Here is a 20,262-nt window from a genome sequence, read left to right as displayed (position 1 = left end):
AGACTTCACAACGAACCGGGTAAAAAAAGAAGAAATCATGGTTTAGGCGCACGATCGGACCGGCCAATCCAATCATTTTTGTAAACCAAACCAAAAGGGTGTCGAAGAGGTACAATACATACTTGACAAGGTCGTAGGTTTATTCATATAAGTTTCTCAACTTGGTCACATAAACTTACGATAAAAATATACATATTTTAAGCTTTTCTTGGGATTAGGTTTGAGTTCGGCCTATGTACTTTTATTACTGGTTAGTTCCATAGACTCTTTTGTTCCATCTTCAAGGAATTTCATTTAAACCCAAAATTATGAGTTGAGCTAGAACCTCGAACCTCTATGTCTTTTGGCCAAGAAAAGAGAAAATTGGTTTAGAGAACTGCCCAAAAAAATAGCCAATGATATTGATAACTTTTCTTGATCAAATCAGCATGGATTATACGAATTAAAATGTTATGAAAGGTTGTAATCACTTGATTAATGTCCTTAAAATGACGCACAGATAGAAGATTCTTTTGGGAAATAAGTGGGAAAATTTACTCTGATGAACTCGTTGCAACAAGTTAAAAAAATAATAATATAAATATTCCCAAAATCATAAACAATAACCATATATTAGTATAGTAAGTACTTTGATCTCACATAAGTTCAAATCTGAGGGAAAAACCACAAACAAAACGAGTTCAAACCTAGAAAACATAAATTGATTATGTTTCAAAGACATCAAAAGAGCTATTAATTGTAGCTTGGCATGTTTGGACACAACCCTGAACAGTGGCGGAGCCACATAGATTAGGTTGAGGTCATATGCCTCCAGTGAATTATAAAAAATAGTGCAATCTATAAAGCAAATTATTAACGCCTCCATTCATAGAGTTATGTATGCTCCATTGATGCCTTCAGTGAAGAAAATTTGTGGCTCCGCCTGAACTTAACGTTTGATAAATTCAATGAGATTTTTCTTTGGAGACATGCTTATTATGTTGGCGATCCTTTCATAATCGGATTCGAAAAGTGGACGATCTTTGGGTTTCTAGGCTTCAATCAGCATCAACTTCTATAAAGATTTTGCGTTCCTAACAAAGTATTCCACTATATCAAGCTCATGACAATTTTTATAGCCCATGATCTCGAAATACTGGGGATAGTGTTCAACAGGTAGTTGCCATTCTGAATCGTAGGCTTCGGTTGAAGCATCGAAAACATATAAGGTTCAAATGTGAAACCATTTATCTGCACATAACAAACCAAATTTATAACAGACTTACCCCATTGGTAGAAGAGAAGTATTGTTTCCGTAGAAAGATTGAGAGACTTACATCGATCGAAACCGTTTTGAAATTAGGGCACTGTGTGATGAACTCAACCATATTAAAAAGAGTGCAAATTGTCTGGAGATTCAAAACAAATTTAAACTCTTGTTAGTTTTAAAATCAGAAAGTTGGTTTTCTCATTTCTCCGCCAGTGACGTGAAAGCCTATAGATACATGTGATACATGTGATAGGAAACATCGAAACTCACTCTAAACAAAGAGTGAAAAAACGTGAACAAAAGAAACAAAACATGTGAAAGTTGCATAGTCTATATATGATTAACAGAGAGAGGATCATTTAAAGAGTTTGTGCAAATGATACTCTAAAACTAAAATCCAACCACTTTAATAACGATGCATAAAACAAAAAGGTACCTAAACTTGTAAAGAATAAGATACCACGTTTTGTGAATTTTTATTTTTTTTGTTCTAATTCTGTTGTATTCACTTCTTGATGCCCCTGTAATGGGACATCCTTAACAAACTCATATCAAGTCCAGATTCAACTTATCTGATTTTTATAATTGGAAAACCATATTGTCTTATTGGTCTTGAGAATACAATAATGTTTGATTAACAAGTATAGAGACATAGGAAGTTACAGCCAGTTACACACGATAAACCAATACATAGTTAGTAGTAGAAGAAGTTCTGTCTAGGAGTTAAGTGGAGGAGGAGATAGTTGAATGAATTCGAACCATGTCATTAGGTAGGACACGTGATTGTTGACATCTGCTATTTTTGTGAAAATTTATATATAGTATTTTGATTTTTTCTTTCAAATTATTTGACAGTCAACAGTTATGTGTTATATAACGTATAACATTTTACTGCATATGGCTCTAAATAGCCTTTCTATATATCCGAGGAAACCTAATTTTCTATCTTTGGTTGGAAGAGTATTTTCTTGACAAAAAAAGTTATTAGAATAAAGACTTTGTGTAAGGTTGGGTTCGAATTGAATGATATGCACGGATACTATATTCTCATCCACATGCAGAAAGAGTTCTTGAATAGATGGATCGTTCTTTTTCTTACTTTTGAACGTGAATCATTTAGTTTATTTAGTCAGTCACAAAGGATTGACATAACCCAATTCTCTAGAAATGTATGGATCCCCAAAATGCACAAATTATAAGGGGTCATGCGATTAGTAAAATTTTAAGGAGAATAATCTAATATAAACATTATACAAATTAAATCAACAAGTGTATATAATTTAATCAAAATATTTTTTGTCTAAATTGAAGGACACAAATGCATCCTCATAAGACAATAAAATATTTGAAACTTTAACGAGGAAGATACCTCTTCTGAATAATTTTCATACGTTTATTTGGTATTTTTTTGGCATCTGAATATTATTGTTAGGGTAAAATATAACAATGAAAGACATGACGAACAATAGAAAAAGAAAAAAGCACAGAGAAAAAACTTAAAAACCTATTATATTATGGATAACATTCAGTATTTTTATGTAAGAATTGTTTGCATACTTTCGATTATAGCTTTTTTATCATATAGAGTTGGACACATCACAGAAAAACACATGTCATTTTTGTTACTCAATAAACTTTAATTAAAATAATTAAAACAAGTTAAGAGATACGCGTTAACATTTTACCAAGAAAGTGGACATGTGTTTCATAAAATAATTAAAACAAGTTAAGAGATACGCGTTAACATTTTACCAAGAAAGTGGACATGTGTTTCATAAATAGTGTCTCCAACCAAATTTATATCATAAGATATTGAAAATTTTTTATCAAAAAAAAAAGATAGTGAAATTTTTATAATTGCCAACATGCAAACATCATTGGTTATCATACATTATCTAAATTTGTTTTAATGCTGTTAAAAGAAAAAAAAAATTAGTATGGTGGTATAGTCGTACTTAATAAAAGGAAAACGATGATGATTAAAAAAATAAGGAAAAGGATAAAAGTTGACGCCAAAAAAGAAAAACTGAAAACGAAAAAAAAACACATCATTAAAAGAAACAAAAGTAAACAAAAAGAATTCCATTTTGGTCCAGAAAAAACAAAAATTCCTAGTTGACACGTCGGCAAACCAGATAAGAAAATGCAACCATGATTTTATCGATCAAACCGGTCAATCGATTTTGTCAATTAACCGGGCGTTGGAGAGACGCGAGGACAACTTGAATATAACGCCGAAAAATTCTCAAATCTAGCAAACCGGTTAAGGAAATAAATCATGTTGGTTCGATCGGTAGCATCGGCCAATCTAATTCGGTTTGCACGGCGTCGAAGAGACGCTACAGGCACTTGAAAATAACGCAACCAGTCCCGGCCAGTTTCCATATATATACTCAGTCTCCTTTCACCTTTTTGCATTTTTTACGTGAAAACATCAAAGCCATCTTTGAGGCTGCGACGGTGCTGATTCTCTCTCCGGCGAAATTTCTCTCCCCGGCCAGATTCCTTATCGTAGTATTCAGGTTCCATTCACTAATTAGTCCTTTGATTCGACAAAGATTTTCATCAGTTTCTGCGGTTACTCGCCTGAACCTTAATTTTTCCGATATTGGATGAACATTATCGTAGCTTCTGGTCTCTGTAGTTTTCGTGTATTTTCTGATACTCGGGAGGTCTAGTTTGTTTGATCCATGAACTTTGTTTGCTTATACTGTTTTGCATTGGAATTGAGAGGTTCTATTTGTTGAAGTTTATGTTTCCATTAGTGTCGGTTTTGATTTTCGTTCTCAGTTTTTAAATTTGACGATTCTTGTTTGGGATTCGCAATTTGTGATGTTGCTTTTGCTGTTTTGGTTTCAAATTGTTTTTATCAACGCATGCATGAATTTGATTTCCTGTTTCTTCTCTTGATTTATATTATGTTCATGTTTTAGTATATTGCTTTCTTTTGTTCCAAATTTGAATCGTTTGCTTTATGTTCTGCTAACCACTGTTCCTGATATTTTTTTTGGTTTGTTGAACCAGGCTAGAAGAAACAATTCCTTTGGCTGAAGTTTTGAACACATAGAAGACGATGTTTGGTTCATCTAATCGTAAGTGATTCATTCTTTACTCTGGCTTTGGTAGTGGTCTGTTTACCTTACACGGATCTTACCTGTTTTTTTATAGCTTTTCAATGGAAATCTGACCCGATTGTTTTTTTTTTTTTTCCTTTTTAGCTTTTGGACAGGCATCTAACAGCAGTCCATTTGGGACTCAAACTCAATCTGTGTTTGGTCAGACCAATAACGCGAGTAGTAATCCCTTTGCTCCGAAACCGTTTGGTACGTCTAATCCTTTTGGCGCACAGACAGGGAGTTCCATGTTTGGGGGCACTTCAACCGGTGTGTTTGGTGCTCCTCAAACTTCCTCCCCTTTTGGTGCTACATCACAAGGGTTTGGGAGCTCTACTCTTGCTTTTGGAGCATCTTCTGCTCCTGCATTTGGCAGTTCGTCTTCACCTTTTGGTGGTATGTACCGTTATGTTTTTAATTGTATGGTTTTTGTCAAACATTTCTTTGATTTATTGCTTAATCAGGCCTGGAATATACTCTATATGTCTTCTTATCATGTGATGAATACATTGTTAGGGATGATGGAATAGGAACTTACGTTCTCTCAGTTGGACTGAAGATTTTAAAATTATTCTTTTGAGAGAACATGTTATATCTGGCAAGCGTTCGATTGTCTGTTAGTTTCAGGATAACAATAGCCAATTTTTATGGTGTTCAAAATATTTGATTTTGTTTACTAAACAAGCATTCCGAGACTTATTCAACTATATTAAATTTTCAGTTGTCTTTTTGGCGGTCTGTTTTATTTGGGTTCCAGGTTTCCATTAGTCTATTAATCTATCTCTTTTTGTTCACCTTTGCTTTTGAGATCTGATAAATTTTATTTTTCTCTTACAGGCACTTCTACTTTTGGACAGAAGTCTTTTGGCTTCTCAGCGCCTCAGTCAAGTCCTTTCGGAAGCACGACACAGCAATCACAGCCTGCATTTGGAAACAACACTTTTGGCTCATCTACACCTTTTGGTGCCTCCAACACGCCTGCCTTTGGCGCATCAAACACTTTTGGCTCATCTACACCTTTTGGTGCCTCCAATACGCATGCCTTTGGTTCCTCCAGTACGCCTGCATTTGGTTCTTCCAGCACGCCTGCCTTTGGCGCATCAAATACGCCTGCATTTGGCGCATCAAACACACCTGCCTTCGGTGCATCAAGCACTCCTTCATTCGGCGCTTCGAGCTCACCTGCATTTGGCACATCACCCACTCCTGCCTTTAGAAACAATGCTTTTGGTGCATCAAGCACTCCATCTTTTAGTTTTGGCTCTTCCCCAGCTTTTGGGCAGTCTACCTCAGCATTTGGCAGTGGTTCCTTTGCTTCTACGCCATCTTCCTTTGGAGCTCAAGGTTCTTTTTTGGCTAGTCTTATTCAATTATTTAGAAGTTAAAATTTACTTACAGTAGATGTTAACGAATTATGCTTACATGTTTTGTTTTGCAGGTGCACAGGCTTTTGGGGCTCAACAAGGAGGTAGTAGGGTCATGCCTTATGTATCTACAACTGATGCAGACTCGGCCAGTGGTACCCAGCTTCCTGGGAAACTGAAATCGATATCTGCCATGCCTGTACACAAAAATAAAAACCATGAGGAGCTTAGGTGGGAGGACTACCAACGAGGAGATAAAGGTCCTATGCCTAAACAAATCCATTTTATGCATTTGTCTTAAGGTTAGATGTTAGTACCTTATTTATCAAAATATTGATTTTCTTGATGTTCAATTTTCAGGTGGACAACTTCCGGCTGCTCAATCTGGTGTAATAACTTCTCAGCCAAGTATATTCTCTCAGTCATCAGCGTTTGGTCAGCCATCTGCAAATCCAACAAACCCCTTTTCACCAGCGTTTAGTCAGCCATCTGCTAATCCAACAAACCCCTTTTCAAGCTCAGTAGCCACAAACTCTTTCGCCCAGAAGACTCCAACAGCTACCACAAGTTTTTCGTCACCCTTTGGTCCAAGCACTACTCCATCCATGTTTGCATCAACTTCATCAACTACCACATCGGTATTTGGACCATCCCCTGTTTTTTCAACAACCACAAGTCAGCCATTTGCTTCATCAAGCTCTCCTGGATTTGGCCCTTCTCCATCAATGGTTGCTTCAACTCCAGCATTTAGCACTGCTGGAAATTTTAACAACAGCCAGTCATCTTCGCTGTTTAGCTCAACCCAATTTAGACAGGGTGGTTCAGTGTTTAGTCAGCCTAGCTCTGGGTCTGCACAGACTAGTTTTTCATTTGGACCAGCTAGTTCTGCGTTTGCACAGAACACCAATCATGCGTTCCCCCAAACTAACAATTGTAGTACACCTTCCACTGGATTCGCGAACCAGTTTACAATCTCGCCATCCTTAACTACAAGCATCTCTCCTTTTGGTCAACCAACGGTAACTTTCTTTTCAACTAGTTTAGATGCATGTTCTCTTCAGAGTTGGTGTCTCTTTCACTACCTTTTGAGCTATTATAATGATTTCCATTATTGGTTTATTTTTGTAGCCTCCTGGTTCGACCTCCTACCAACCAAATCAACCACCTCAGCCATCAAGTGCTTTTAGTTTCAACAACTTTGGTCAACCCCAAACAGGTAAGTCAATCAATTAAATCACCCTGAATATTATCATCTTGAATTCTAGAAGCTAACTCCTATATGTTTTATGTCCTAAAGCTAATACAAATGGGCTTCCAGGTGGAATGGGAACTTTTAGTCAAGGCAACTCTGGGTAAGTGTATGGTGTAGTGTTTCCGAGACTTTTATTTCTCGTCTTTGATATTTTATTTACCAGTGTTTTTGTTGTACTTGTTGTTTTGTTTTGACAGGCCTGCGACGGCTAACGCTAGTGTTATGCAACCAAACCCTGTTGCAAACCCATTTGGAACGCTTCCTGCTTCACCTAAGCTTTCAATTGCTCAAGGTGGACATTCACCTTCGATTCAGTATGGAATCTCCAGCATGCCTGTAAGTTTATTCTGACTTCTTCAACACCAACACATCACCATTTTCCTCTTACCTTTTTTCCCCCCAAATTTAAAAGTAAAGAATCCACATAAGAGTTGTTTTGATATCTCTGATAAAATTCAGTTGCTGGACATTCAACTCCTCTGCATGGCACCTTGAAGTTTGCCACTGCTCATAAAGATAGTGTTAAGACAGAAACGAATGATGGCTCCATGTTATTAACCCATATACTTTATTTCTTTGCAGGTCGTTGATAAACCTGCTCCTGCTAGAGTATCACCACTCTTGACTTCTCGACACCTTTTACAGAGGCGGGTCAAGCTACCTGCAAGAAAATACCGTCCTGGCGATGATGGTCCAAAGGTATGTTTACTGGTTTTCTGAATTTTGGCTTGGTCTTGACTACTGACAGTCTTTATATTATGTTACTGAAGTTCGGTTTACCTGCTTGTTTCTTAAATGCCTTTTCAGGTTCCATTTTTCAGTATCGAACAAGAGAACTCGAATACACCTAAGGCTGATGCGTTTTTCATTCCAAGGGAAAACCCTAGAGCCTTGTTTCTACGCCCAGTTGAAAAGGAAAAATCAGCTCCGCCAAAAGATGGCCCGACACCACTGCAAGAGAATGGTAAGCTTTACTTATTTACATTTATTGCCGGTTTCCATTGTCACAATAGCATTCTTTTTTTTTTCTATACATGGCTCCAATAGTTTCTCTTAAATGAGAAGTGAGAAGTTTTCACTTACAACGTACTGTAGCTGAATTTGATCATAGCTGATCCCTTTTTTACATGTGAATTTCAGGTAAGAGTTCAAATGGTTTTACAAATGGAGCCAACCATGATGAGAGTAAGTATTTGCTTATGTAAACAAAACAATGATTCATGTTAGTGCTTTTTGAGAACCATTTTCTGACTTCGATATTAAATATCTGTAGGTAAGGACAACGGTGAAATTTGTGATGCTCTTCCGGTCAAAGCCAATCAGAAACCGAACAAGACATGTGAAAATCATGGAGGCGACAAAAACGTCTCGAACAGTTCACCAAGTGGAGCAGATATTGGGTCATTGTTGCCAAAGCTGCACCACGCCGAGTATTTCACACAGCCTCGGATCAAAGAATTAGCTGCAAAGGAAAGGGTTAACCCGGGTTATTGCAGGCGGGTAAAGGACTTCGTCGTTGGAAGACACGGTTACGGTACTATAAAGTTCCTAGGAGAGACTGATGTGCGTAAGCTGGACCTGGAAATGGTTGTTCAGTTCAGTAACAGGGAAGTGGTTGTGTACATGGACGAGAGCAAAAAACCACCGGTTGGTCAAGGATTGAACAAGCCTGCGGAAGTGACTCTGCTGAATATAAAATGCATAGACAAAAAGAGCGGGAAGCAAGTGAAGGAAGGCCCGAGGGTGGACAAGTATAAAGAAATGCTCAAGAGGAAAGCTGAGGAACAAGGAGCTAAGTTTGTGTCTTTTGATGCTGTTAATGGCGAATGGAAGTTTAGAGTTGAGCATTTCAGTTCTTACAAGCCTGGTGATGTAGATGACGAGTAGAAAGTTCTTGAAGGTCGTTGTCATCCTTTATTTTTGGGGTTTTGGAAAGGGACGAGTTTGGGATGGTGCACACTATATAGACTATTTTGTGGGTTTCTCTGTTAGTTTGTCTTTTGCTATATAATGTGAAAAAAATATTAGTCTTTTGCTTTTACCTTAACGCCGTAACCTCTTTTTATCCAGAAAAAAAGTTAGTTTGTTCTTGGATTAATAATTAGTTATGGTCTACTGATTTTCTTTGTTTTCTACTAATTTGGTCGGATTTTTTTCTTTTTCTAATTGAAATTTTTTCAAGTTGTTCTTTTAGCAATATGAATAAAAAATGTACAGTACTAGCAATCAAATTATGCCCCAATGCGATCACAGATCTTCTTGGGTGTCACTACAATGATGATGGGATCCTCCCAGATCTTCTTGGTTAGCTACACATCTACTTAACAGCTCCTTAACAGATCCACCAAGAGGAAGTCTACATATGAATAAACTTTATTAGTTGAAGCTAAATGCTTCTAAGAGTGTCCACATAGGATTAAAAAGAGCAATTCTATTGGTCCACATCAACAATCAAAAATAAGGAAAGTTTACAAATTTTTAATATTATTGCTAAATAAATAAATTAAAAAAGTTTACAAATTCTAATTATTGCTGAATAAAAAAATTCTATATAAATTTTTTATTGGTCCATCTCAACATTGAAAATTAAACTTTTTTTCAAATTCCATTATTATTTTTAAAGATAAAGAAATTATTTATAAAATTTTGTTAATAATAAAAAACTAAAATAAATAATATTAAAATAGAAAATTTTAAATTTAAATTAGATGTATACACACATATTTAGAGATTCTTACATTAGTATCCAAATTTTTGTCACATAACTATAATAATTTTTAAGTTTTTTTCTGTGTGTACAACCATTTCAAATTGAAAAAAATAGAGTTAGATTTCACAAAAAAATTAGTCATTACAACGTAAAATAACCAACTTGGCTAAACTATAAGTTTAACTATTAGCTAAATTACAAAGAATATAATGAAACGAGATATAAACAAAGTCATTACAAGCTGCTTTAATATCGAAAAAGAGACCGAAAATAAGCTTGGCCACCAAATTTGAGAAGAATGATAAATTTCAAGCAATCCGAGAAACATGTCAAGTGATTGATACTCGACACTTTTAAAAAACAAAGCACTGAAAATAGAGAAAGAGGTTCTATCATTAAGACGAAGGAGATTAAGGTATTTGAGGAAGATTTTTAAAATAACATGGCATCTGATACGGTTTTAACAACCTAACATTAAACACAAAGGTAACAATTAGCTGACCAAGAAGCATCCAAATACATTCGGTAAGCCTCAAAAACAAGGAGGCGAGACCAAAATCATGACACTTTTGAAAAACGAAGCACTGAAAATAGAGAAAGAAGTTCTGTCATTAAGCCGAAGATTGAGGTATCCGAGGAAGATTTTTGAAATAACATGGCATCTGATGGGGTTTTAACAACCTAACATTAACCAAAAAGGTAACAATTAGCTGACCAAGCAGCATGCGAATACATTCGGTAAGCCTTAAAAACAAGGAGAGACCATAATCATTTGCCTCGTGTGGGATCTTCCAGCTTTGATTTCTAAATCTATTATTAAAAAAAATTAAAAGCTATATGCCTCTAAGAATGTCCACATATGATGTAAAATTTCAATTTGATTGGTCTACATCAATATTTAAAATTAGAAAATTTTCAAAATTTAAAATTATATGGTTAACAAAATATATGTTTATAGAAAAATAAATATAGAAGTTATATGCCTCTAAAGACATCCACATAAGATTTAAAAGGTCAATTTTATTAGTGTACATCAATAACTAAAATTAAAAAAAAAATCTAAATTATAAAATTACAATGTTAATACAAAAAAATATAGAAAAAATTGTTAATTAAAACTATTCTATCATGAATAAAAATTAAAGCTATGTTATTTTCAAGGCATCCACATCAGCATTTAAAAATTAAATTTTATTCGTATATATCAAAATTGTAAATTTAAAAAAAATTCCTAATTCTATTAAGAAAGTAAATTAAAGAATAAAAAATCTCTAATAATAAAAAAAATATGATATTAAAATCTTCATTATTACTGTTTAAATTATAAATTTATTTTCTTATCTATAAAACTATATATTATTTATACAAGTTTATGTTACTTGATTTTAAGGCTTTTCATGTAGAATTTTAAATAACTAATAATTATAATTTATATTAATTTTTTCACATATGCAAAACATATTTCCACATAATCTCATGTAATATATTATGCAAAAATGATCGAAAAATTTATATTTTGTATATTCGGCTTGGAATTGCAATAGATTAATGTAGAAGTTTTTAGTTTTAGGATTTCAATTTGATATTTCATTTTTCTAAATTTATATGTATTAAATTGTACCGACTGCCTACTTAAATATAATTAAAAGAAGTAAGATTGAATATGATGAAACTGAATATAATCATACAAAAATCATTGAAATAAATAAATATGATCTATTAGTTGAAAAAACAGATATAACAAGAATAAAAATGAACATGATGAAAAAAATTGAAGCTAAATGTTTCTAAGGGTTTCGACATAAGATTTAAGAAATCAATTTAATTGGTCCACATCAATATTTAAAAATAAAAAATTTTACAAATTGTAATATTATTGCTGAAAAAAAGGAAATTAAGAATGTGTCCACATAAAATTTAAAAAATTAATTTTATTGGTCCACATCAACATTCAAAATTAAAATTTTTTTACAAATTGTAATATTATTGCTGAAAAAAGAAATTAAGAAAGTTTATTGGTCTTATAAAAAATTTATTGGTCCACCTCAAAATTGAAAATTGAAAAATTTCCAAATTCTATTATTGTTTTTAAAATTATTAAAAGTAAAAAAAAATTATATATAAAATTGATATTAATAATAAAAAACTAAAATAAACAATATTGAAATAGGAAATTTAATTGTTTTTAGCTTCTAAGGGTGTCCACATAGGATTTAAGAAATCAATTTAATTGGTCTACATCAACATTTAAAAATAAGTAAATTTTACAAATTGTAATATTAATGCTCAAAAAAGGAAATTAAGAATGTGTCCACATAGGATTTAAAAAATCAATTTTATTGGTCCACATCAACATTCAAAATTAAAGAAAATTTACAAATTGTAATATTATTGCTGAAAAATGAAATTAAGAAAGTTTATTGGTCTTATAAAAAAATTTATTGGTCCACCTCAACATTAAAAATTAAAAAATTTCCAAATTCTTTTATTGTTTTTAAAATTATTAAAAGTAAAAACAAATTATATATAAAATTGATATTAATAATAAAAAACTAAAATAAACAATATTAAAATAGGAAATTTTAAATTTAAATTAGATATATACACATATAATTAGAGACTCTTATATGAACATCCAATTTTTTTGTCACATAATTATAATTATTTTTAAGCTTTTTTTCCTGTGTGTGCAACCATGTAAAATAAACTAAGACAAAAGATAGAGTAAGGTTTCACTAAAAAATGAGTTATTACAACGTAAAAAAACTAACTTGACTAAACTATATGTTTAACTATTAGCTCAATTACAAACAATATAATGAAGAAAGATATAAACAAAGCCACTACAAGAACAAACTTGACTAAACTATATGTTTAGTTATTAGCTAAATTATAAAGAATATAATGAAAAAGATATAAACAAAGACACTATAAGCCGCTTTAATATTGAAAAAGTTATCGTAAAATCTCCAAAGCTTGGTCACCAAATTTGAGAACAATGATAAATTTCAAACAATCCGAGAAACATGTCAAGTGATTGATACTCGACACTTTTGAAAAACCAAACACTGAAAATAGAGAAAAAAATATAGCGGAGGAGACTGAGGTATCTGAGGAAATTTTTTGAAATAACATAGCATCTAAATGAGTTTTAACAACCTAACCTGAACCACAAAGTAACAATTAGCTAACCAAGCAGCATCCGAATACATTCAGTAAGCCTCAAAACAAAGAGAAGAAGCTAAAATCACTTGCCGCAACGAGCCTCGTGTGAGATTTTCCAGTTTTGATTTCTAAATCTATTACTAATAAAAGTTAAAGTTATATGCCTCTAAGAATGTCCATATATGATTTAAAAGTTCAATTCTATTGGTCCACATCAATATTTAAAATTAAGAATATTTCTAAATTTTGAAATTATATTCTTAACAAACAAATATATTTAAGGAAAAATAAAAGTTGAAGCTATATGCCTCTAAGGACATTCAAATAAGATTTAAAAGGAGAATTTTATTATTCCACATCAATAACTAAAAATTAAATTTTTTCTAAATTATAAAATTAAATTGTTAATACAAAATAATATAAAAAAATTGTTAATTAAAAATGATTTTATTATTAATGATAGTTAAAGCTATATTATTTTCAAGGCATCCACATCAGCATTTAAAAATATATATCAAAATTATGAATTAAAAAAGTTTCATAATTCTAATATTATGATTAAAAAAATATATTAAAAAATAAAGAAATCTTTATTAACAAAAAAAACCAACATGATATTTAAATCTCCATTATAACTGTTTAAATCAGAAATTTAACTTATTATCTATAAAAAATATATGCTACTTATACAAGTTTAAGTTACTTGATTTTAAAGATTTTCATGTAGAATTTTAAATAACTAATATTTATGATTTATATTCATCTAAATTTTTTCACATATACAAAATATATCATTGAAATATGTAATATATTATGCGAAAATATGTAATATTTTGTTCTCATGTAATTTATTATGCAAAAATGAGCAAATTTTTTTTTTTTTATATTCGGTTTGGAATACAATAGATTAATGTAGAAGTTCTTAGTTTTAAATTGTTCAATTTGTTATTTCATTTTTATAAATTTATATGTATTAAATTGTATTGGTTTTGTCTACTTAATTACAATTAGAAGTGAGAATGAATATGATGAAACTGAATATAATCATGCAAAATTATTAAAATAACTAAATATGATAGATTCATTGAAAAAACAGATATAACAAGAATAAAAATGAAGAAGATGAAAAATAATTTCATCTTATTAGAAGAGATGACGTATAATTATTGAAAAATTATTTAAAATTTTACACTACCAATTGATAAAATATATTTATTCACAAATTTTGTGTGATTTTTATTCATTTCATATTCAACTATTGTTTTAGTTTCAAATTTAATATTAATCTCAAAGCAAATGTTTTTTTTATTTGTTAGTTTTTTAAATTAATATATCAAAATAAAAAATTTGTATTTGTTAAACAAGAGAAGAAAAAAGATTAAATTTTAAATTTCAATTTTTATTATTTAATATTAGACAAAATATATTTATTCACAAATTTTGTGTGATTTTATTCATTTCATATTCAACTATTGTTTTAGTTTCAAATTTAATATTAATCTCAAAGCAAATGTTTTTTTATTTGTTAGTTTTTTAAATTAATATATCAAAATAAAAAATTTGTATTTGTTAAACAAGAGAAGAAAAAAGATTAAATTTTAAATTTCAATTTTTATTATTTTTAAAGAACATATATATAATTAAAATAAAAGTGAAAATGATGGAAAAAAATTATCTTCTTGATTTAAAGAAGTGAATGTATAATATTTTATTATCATGTTAATACTATGTTTAAAAAGTAATATTTGATTAATTTGTAAAAATTTTAGTTGGTTTTGGTATATTAACTTATAAGTGTTTAACCAAATAATATATTTTTGAAATATAATATACTGTATATGGATTCAAAACAAAACCGTTAAAACATCACAATTTATATGGAAATTATTAGATCAACACTATAATATTTTAATATATTATTAAAACACTAATATAAACAATTTATATCTTAATAAATATAATTAATTGCATATAATTTTTATCAATAAAATACCCACGCGTAGCGTGGACGCAAAATCTAGTTTGAAAGTTAAAAATTGCCCCAAGTTTTTTGGCGACTTTTTAGAGCTCTGGTGACGTGGCAGGCGATTATTTTGGCGACTAGGGTTTCTGGTTTCTCGAGCTATCTTCCGCCGCAAGTATGGCGGCTGTGGAGGATCCTCCGCCTGTTCTCACGGTGGGGAACTCTTCGGAAGCAGTAGATGCTGTTGCTGTAGACGTTTCTCAACATCTCCCTGTTCAGGATGGTCACTCCGGAGAAATCCCGATTCAGCCATCTTCTCCTTCGATCTCTCAATAATCATCCAAACCTCTTTACACCTCGGTTGTCCAGCAGAAATCGGGGCTCGTTAAGCATGATCTATCTATTTCGGTCATTGAGGGATCCCCAAGGATCCAAATTCCAAACGATATCATTGACGGTTCCGTTCCTCTATGGGACAAGATACTTGTCGGGAAATTTCTTTCGACGGCTCCACATGTAGCGAAAGTTCATGTGATTGTCAACAAAATTTGGCCTCTTGGCAACAAAAGTATCAAAGTAGACGTTGTTGTAGTGGATAAAACTACGATGAAGTTCAAGATTCGGGATAGTTCTATCCGAAATCGTATTTTGAGGAGAGGGATGTGGAATATTGCAAATGTTCCTATGTTTGTTTCGAAATGGTCACCGGTTGCAGAAGAAGCTCAGCCAGATCTTACTTCAATCCCTCTGTGGATTATCATAAAGAATGTTCCTCCAAAGATGTTTCATGAGAAGGGGTTGGGTTTTCTCGCTAGCGCTGTTGGAGAGCCCAAACGCCTTCATCCTGACACAGAAATCTGTAAAAGTTTTGATGAAGCAAAGGTATTCGTCGATGCGTATCTAACTCGCGAGCTGCCTAAGAAATTCCGATTTACCTCGGAAAGAGGTGTTGACGCTGTGGTGGAGTTTGAATATCCATGGCTTCCTCCAAGGTGCAGCTACTGTTCCAAATGTGGGCACAGACTTGATACATGTTTATCTCCGAAAAGAATTTTGAAGCGAAATGAGAATCTCTCAGATTTGGGTATATCGGAAGGCTCTGTCCCCATTGTTCAGGAGCCCGAGAAGCCAAGGGAGAATATGGAGATTCAAACACAATTGGAGGAGGGGGGAAAAGGTCAGCAGGTGGAGACTGACTCCCGAGCCCTCAAAACATAGTTTTGCCAGCGACGGTCTTGTCTGAAAAGCCATCGGTAACAGTTCAGGAAAGAGAAGAGGGCGAGTGGAGCTCTGTTTCTCCAACTCGGGCAGGACGATATTTGGATAAGCCTAATGTTGATAAGGAGAACATATCTATTTCTCCTTCCAGATTTGACATTCTTGCTATGGTTGACGATGATGCAATGAATGTGAATGAATCCCTTCCGGAATCACATTGTGACACTCCTGCTGCTTTGGAAGAGAAAAGTGATGCTATTGTATCGGAGAAAATTGGTGAACAAGAGGATTTATCCGATCCTGAACAACAGAATGGCTCCCAAGTAACGGCTGGGGTATCTGCAGACAGCCGCATCCCTCCACCTCGTGTGACGAGGGCTTCAAATCGTTCCTTGAACGACTCGGTTGCTCCTAGTGTTAAGGATTTAAAACCTTCCACTGCGAGTAAAAGGGCGCCAAGGAAAAAACACTAATCTATGTCGATGTTTTTTTGGAATGTTCGGGGCATAAACAAATCAACAAAGCATTCCATTATCAGAAACTGGATTCAATCTAAGGGTTTTCAGTTTGGAGGTCTTATGGAGACGAGGGTGAAGGAGAGTAAAGCAGATCGTATTGCTTCAACTATTTTTAGCGATTGGTCATTACTAACCAACTACGAATTCAATCGACTGGGTCGCATATGGGTTGTCTGGAGCCCAAATGTCAGGCTAACGGTATTCTTTAAAAGCGGACAGATGATTACTGTGTCGGTGAAACTGGAAGACAGAGCAGAGGAATTCTTCTGTTCTTTTATCTATGCGTCGAATTTTGTTGAAGAGCGCAAGGCTCTCTGGAGTGATCTGAGAGACCACCAAAACTCTCCGATTATTGGAACTAAACCGTGGATTTGTGTAGGGGATTACAATGAGATACTGAGGGCTGACGAGCATTCAAATTATGATCACTCACCTTTGATCCCTCCTGGGATGCGGGATTTTCAAGCTCTGGTGCGAGACTGTTTTTTGGAGGATTCCTCCCACGGTCCATTGTTTACCTGGTGTAACAAGCGGGATGAAGGCCTGGTTTCAAAAAAGCTAGATCGTGTTTTGGTGAACTCTAGCTGGTCTCAGATTTTTCCTTTGGCTTACAGTGTATTCGAAGCCGGAGGTTGTTCAGATCACCTTCGATGTCAAATTCAGTTTGAGGCAGAGGACAATATTCGAAAAAAAGCCTTTCAAGTTTGTGAACGCAGTAGCTAAACTGGATGATTTTAAGGCTCTACTTGAGAGTTTCTGGAATGTTTCTGAACCTATTTACTCTTCCAGTTCCTCTATGTTCAGGTTCTCAAAGAAGCTTAAAGCTCTTAAACCTTTGATCAGATCTTTGGCAAAAAACAAGCTTGGTAACTTAACGCAGAAGGCAAAGGATGCTCTTTGGATTCTCTGTGAAAACAGGAGGCAAGCATATGATCCTTCGCCACATCTGGTTGAGGATGAGAGAGCAGCGTATCAGCGATGGGATCTTGTTTCAAAATTGGAGGAGAGTTTCTTGAAACAAAGATCAAAAATCCACTGGTTGAAGGTTGGAGATGGGAATAATAAAATGTTTCACAAAAGCGTGGTGTCCAGAAAGGCAATCAACTCTATTAGAGAGATCCAACGAAGAGATGGTGTCCTGGTCTCTTCGGAAGAGGAAATTAAAGCGGAAGCAGAGGTTTTTTTTAAAGACTTCCTCCATCACATTCCGGATGATTTTGAGGGTGCATCGGTAGAAGAACTTGCTGATATCGTGTCGTATCGTTGCTCGGATCTCGATCAGGCATCTCTTTGTGCGATTGTTACAGATGCTGAGATTAAAGATGTGGTCTTTTCTATGCCCAACAACAAATCTCCAGGCCCAGATGGTTACAATGTGGAATTCTATAAAGCTGCTTGGTCTGTGGTGGGATCAAATCTTTTTTTGAGACGGGGTTTTTACCAAAAGGTGTCAACTCGACAATCCTGGCTCTAATACCAAAGAAAACATCAGCTCTATCTATGAAGGACTATCGACCTATCTCATGCTGTAAGGTGCTATACAAGGTCATCTCAAAGATCATGGCCAATAGACTGAAGGGAATCCTTCCGAATCTTATAGCTTTGAATCAATCTGCATTTGTTCAAGATCGTCTTCTAATCGAAAACCTACTGCTGGCAACAGAACTGGTTAAAGATTATCACAAGGAATCGATTTCCTCTCGTTGTGCGATACAAATTGACATTTGTAGTTGTCCCCGATATGTTTGAATATTAGTGGTCATATACAAGGCGTAGATACTATTTTTTTTTGCATAATCATTTCCGAAGTTTTTTTCATGATGAGAAACTTACATTTACCAAACTCATCCTTAAACTAGATGATATTGTTTGATGAGAAAGAAGAAAATGTATAAGGGAATTTTTGTTTTTAGTTTGATTCGTTTTTTTTTACTTTATTATGAGTTTAGAGTTATAAGAAATCTTCAACAGCTTCAAATTTAATGATATCTTTTATCAAATATTTAAGATATCAAATTTAATGATATTGCTAGTAGTTGAACCACAAGGATCCAGTTGTACCTTGCAAACACAAATAACAAAAGTTGTCTGTAGTCGACCTGGTTGTCCACACAAAGCAAACACTAACACGAAGCAAACACTAAACCCAAAGAACTCAAAATACAAACACAAATAACAAAGTTGTCCGTAGTCGACCTGGTTGTCCACATAAAAACAACACATTACAAAACTCAAATACAAATAACAAAAGTTGTCCATAGTCGACCTGGTTGTCCAAATAAAAACACAAAGCATTAAGTTGAAGGACCTTCTGCCTGGGGATGTTGAGAAGACCAGAAACAAGCCTCCAAGTCCAAGTGAGGGTCGGCCTTGTTCTTTGTCCTCCGGCGACGTTCTCCGGGCCCTGGTTTCCGCTTTTTTATTTTATTTCTACCCACTTTTTTCTTGACATCTGGTGGTAAGACGACCAACTCTTTGATGTTGTCAGGAACACTCCAGTCAGTATGATGAGGAACAGGATAAATTGTTTGATAGTATGCCAATGCCCACGTCTCAATCAAGTAATATTTTGAGCACAAGTCATATACTCCGATACTCACTGATCTATCTTCCGTGCTCATCAGTTTCTTCGCTGCGGCTATTGCATGTTCACACGGGAACTTATCTATATCAAACCGCCTGCAGCAACAGCTTTTCGCTATCAAGTTCACCACATAAGTTTTCCCGACCAGTCCATTAACGCTGTATTCAAGCTCGTAGCTGTTTAGTTCCGTCACCACTAAAAGAGACGCGATTGCACATCGACTGTGTATTTCATTCTCCACAACAGGCACCACTCTCTTATTGTAAAAAGGACCAGCAGAATCCTTCCTGTATCTATTAAACCATTAAGAAACTTTGGCTACATCGCATCGATCATATGCAATAAGGCGTACTTCCTCGCAGTCACTAAACAACTATTCATAGACTCTGCCGAGTTTCTGGTCTCTATGCTGTACTTATCCCACGAGAAGCAGCACCTAGTCCATTTTTCCAGCGTCACATTATTATCAAGATACTCAGCGGCTTTAGGAAACCTAACTCTAAAATCACCATACTCTCTAATGAACTCAGATTGAGTATAGATATGCGCGCAATCCTGGAATTTCTGTGAAACAGTCTTTATTGATATTACTAACTCTATCTCTCACATTCTGCGAAATATGCCAAATACAATATCGATGATGAGCACTCGGATACACCTCAGAGACTGCCTTAATGATGCTTGGATGTCTATCACTCATAAAGACTAACTCAGGATAATCTGGAACCACAGTTTGTAACTTTTCGAAAAACCACCGCCAGCTACGATTATTCTAGTCATCAATCACACCAAACGCAACCGGGCAATTGTGCCGATTAGGGTCTTGAGCTGTCGCAAACACTAGCATACCACCATAGGAACCCGAGAGAAAATTTGCGTCCACTACTAACACTTTCCTCATTGCTCTAAAACCTTCAACATAAGCACCTAAAGCAATGAATAAGTATTTGAACTTCTTCTCTGCAGTCAATTCTACACTTGTTACCGTTCCAAGATTTACCTTCTCCAACATGTGCAAATAAGGATACAACATACCATAGCTTTCTTCTGGACTGCCTCGTACATAATTAAATGCGAGTTTCTTCCCCCTCAGGGCAGTGGAATAGGACACATCATACCAAACATC

General features: G+C 34.1%; 3 protein-coding genes across 3 annotated transcripts in view; 2 read left to right on the top strand and 1 right to left on the bottom strand.

Annotated features, from left to right (window-relative positions):
* The first annotated feature begins 3,647 nt into the window (after positions 1 to 3,647).
* On the top strand, positions 3,648 to 9,080 carry LOC18010302 (nuclear pore complex protein NUP98B). The gene is made up of 13 exons (XM_024148955.1): positions 3,648 to 3,771; positions 4,274 to 4,341; positions 4,468 to 4,758; positions 5,200 to 5,706; positions 5,801 to 5,986; positions 6,087 to 6,745; positions 6,855 to 6,942; positions 7,024 to 7,078; positions 7,176 to 7,314; positions 7,561 to 7,677; positions 7,786 to 7,942; positions 8,119 to 8,163; positions 8,252 to 9,080. The coding sequence occupies exons 2-13, from the start codon at positions 4,323 to 4,325 to the stop codon at positions 8,863 to 8,865; spliced, it is 2,877 nt and encodes a 958-aa protein (XP_024004723.1). The 5' UTR covers positions 3,648 to 3,771; positions 4,274 to 4,322; the 3' UTR covers positions 8,866 to 9,080.
* A 5,913-nt stretch (positions 9,081 to 14,993) lies between these two features.
* LOC112088137 lies at positions 14,994 to 16,507 on the top strand. The gene is made up of 3 exons (XM_024158328.1): positions 14,994 to 15,065; positions 15,186 to 15,993; positions 16,035 to 16,507. Exons 1-3 carry the CDS (start codon positions 14,994 to 14,996, stop codon positions 16,505 to 16,507), a joined length of 1,353 nt encoding a protein of 450 aa, XP_024014096.1.
* A 2,339-nt stretch (positions 16,508 to 18,846) lies between these two features.
* Positions 18,847 to 20,262, bottom strand: part of LOC112088134 — a 2,053-nt gene continuing 637 nt past the window's right edge. The window contains exons 2-5 of the mRNA XM_024158322.1: positions 19,926 to 20,136; positions 19,795 to 19,856; positions 19,489 to 19,691; positions 18,847 to 19,429 (exon numbers count right to left, since the gene is read on the bottom strand). Coding sequence (XP_024014090.1) covers positions 18,847 to 19,429; positions 19,489 to 19,691; positions 19,795 to 19,856; positions 19,926 to 20,136 — 1,059 coding nt within the window. The remainder of the gene's footprint in view (positions 19,430 to 19,488; positions 19,692 to 19,794; positions 19,857 to 19,925; positions 20,137 to 20,262) is intronic.

Source organism: Eutrema salsugineum, unplaced genomic scaffold (assembly GCF_000478725.1).
Source record: "Eutrema salsugineum unplaced genomic scaffold, Eutsalg1_0 scaffold_8, whole genome shotgun sequence".
NCBI lineage: Eukaryota > Viridiplantae > Streptophyta > Magnoliopsida > Brassicales > Brassicaceae > Eutrema > Eutrema salsugineum.
Note: the sequence above shows the minus strand (reverse complement) of the source record. Positions and strands in the feature narration are given on the sequence as shown.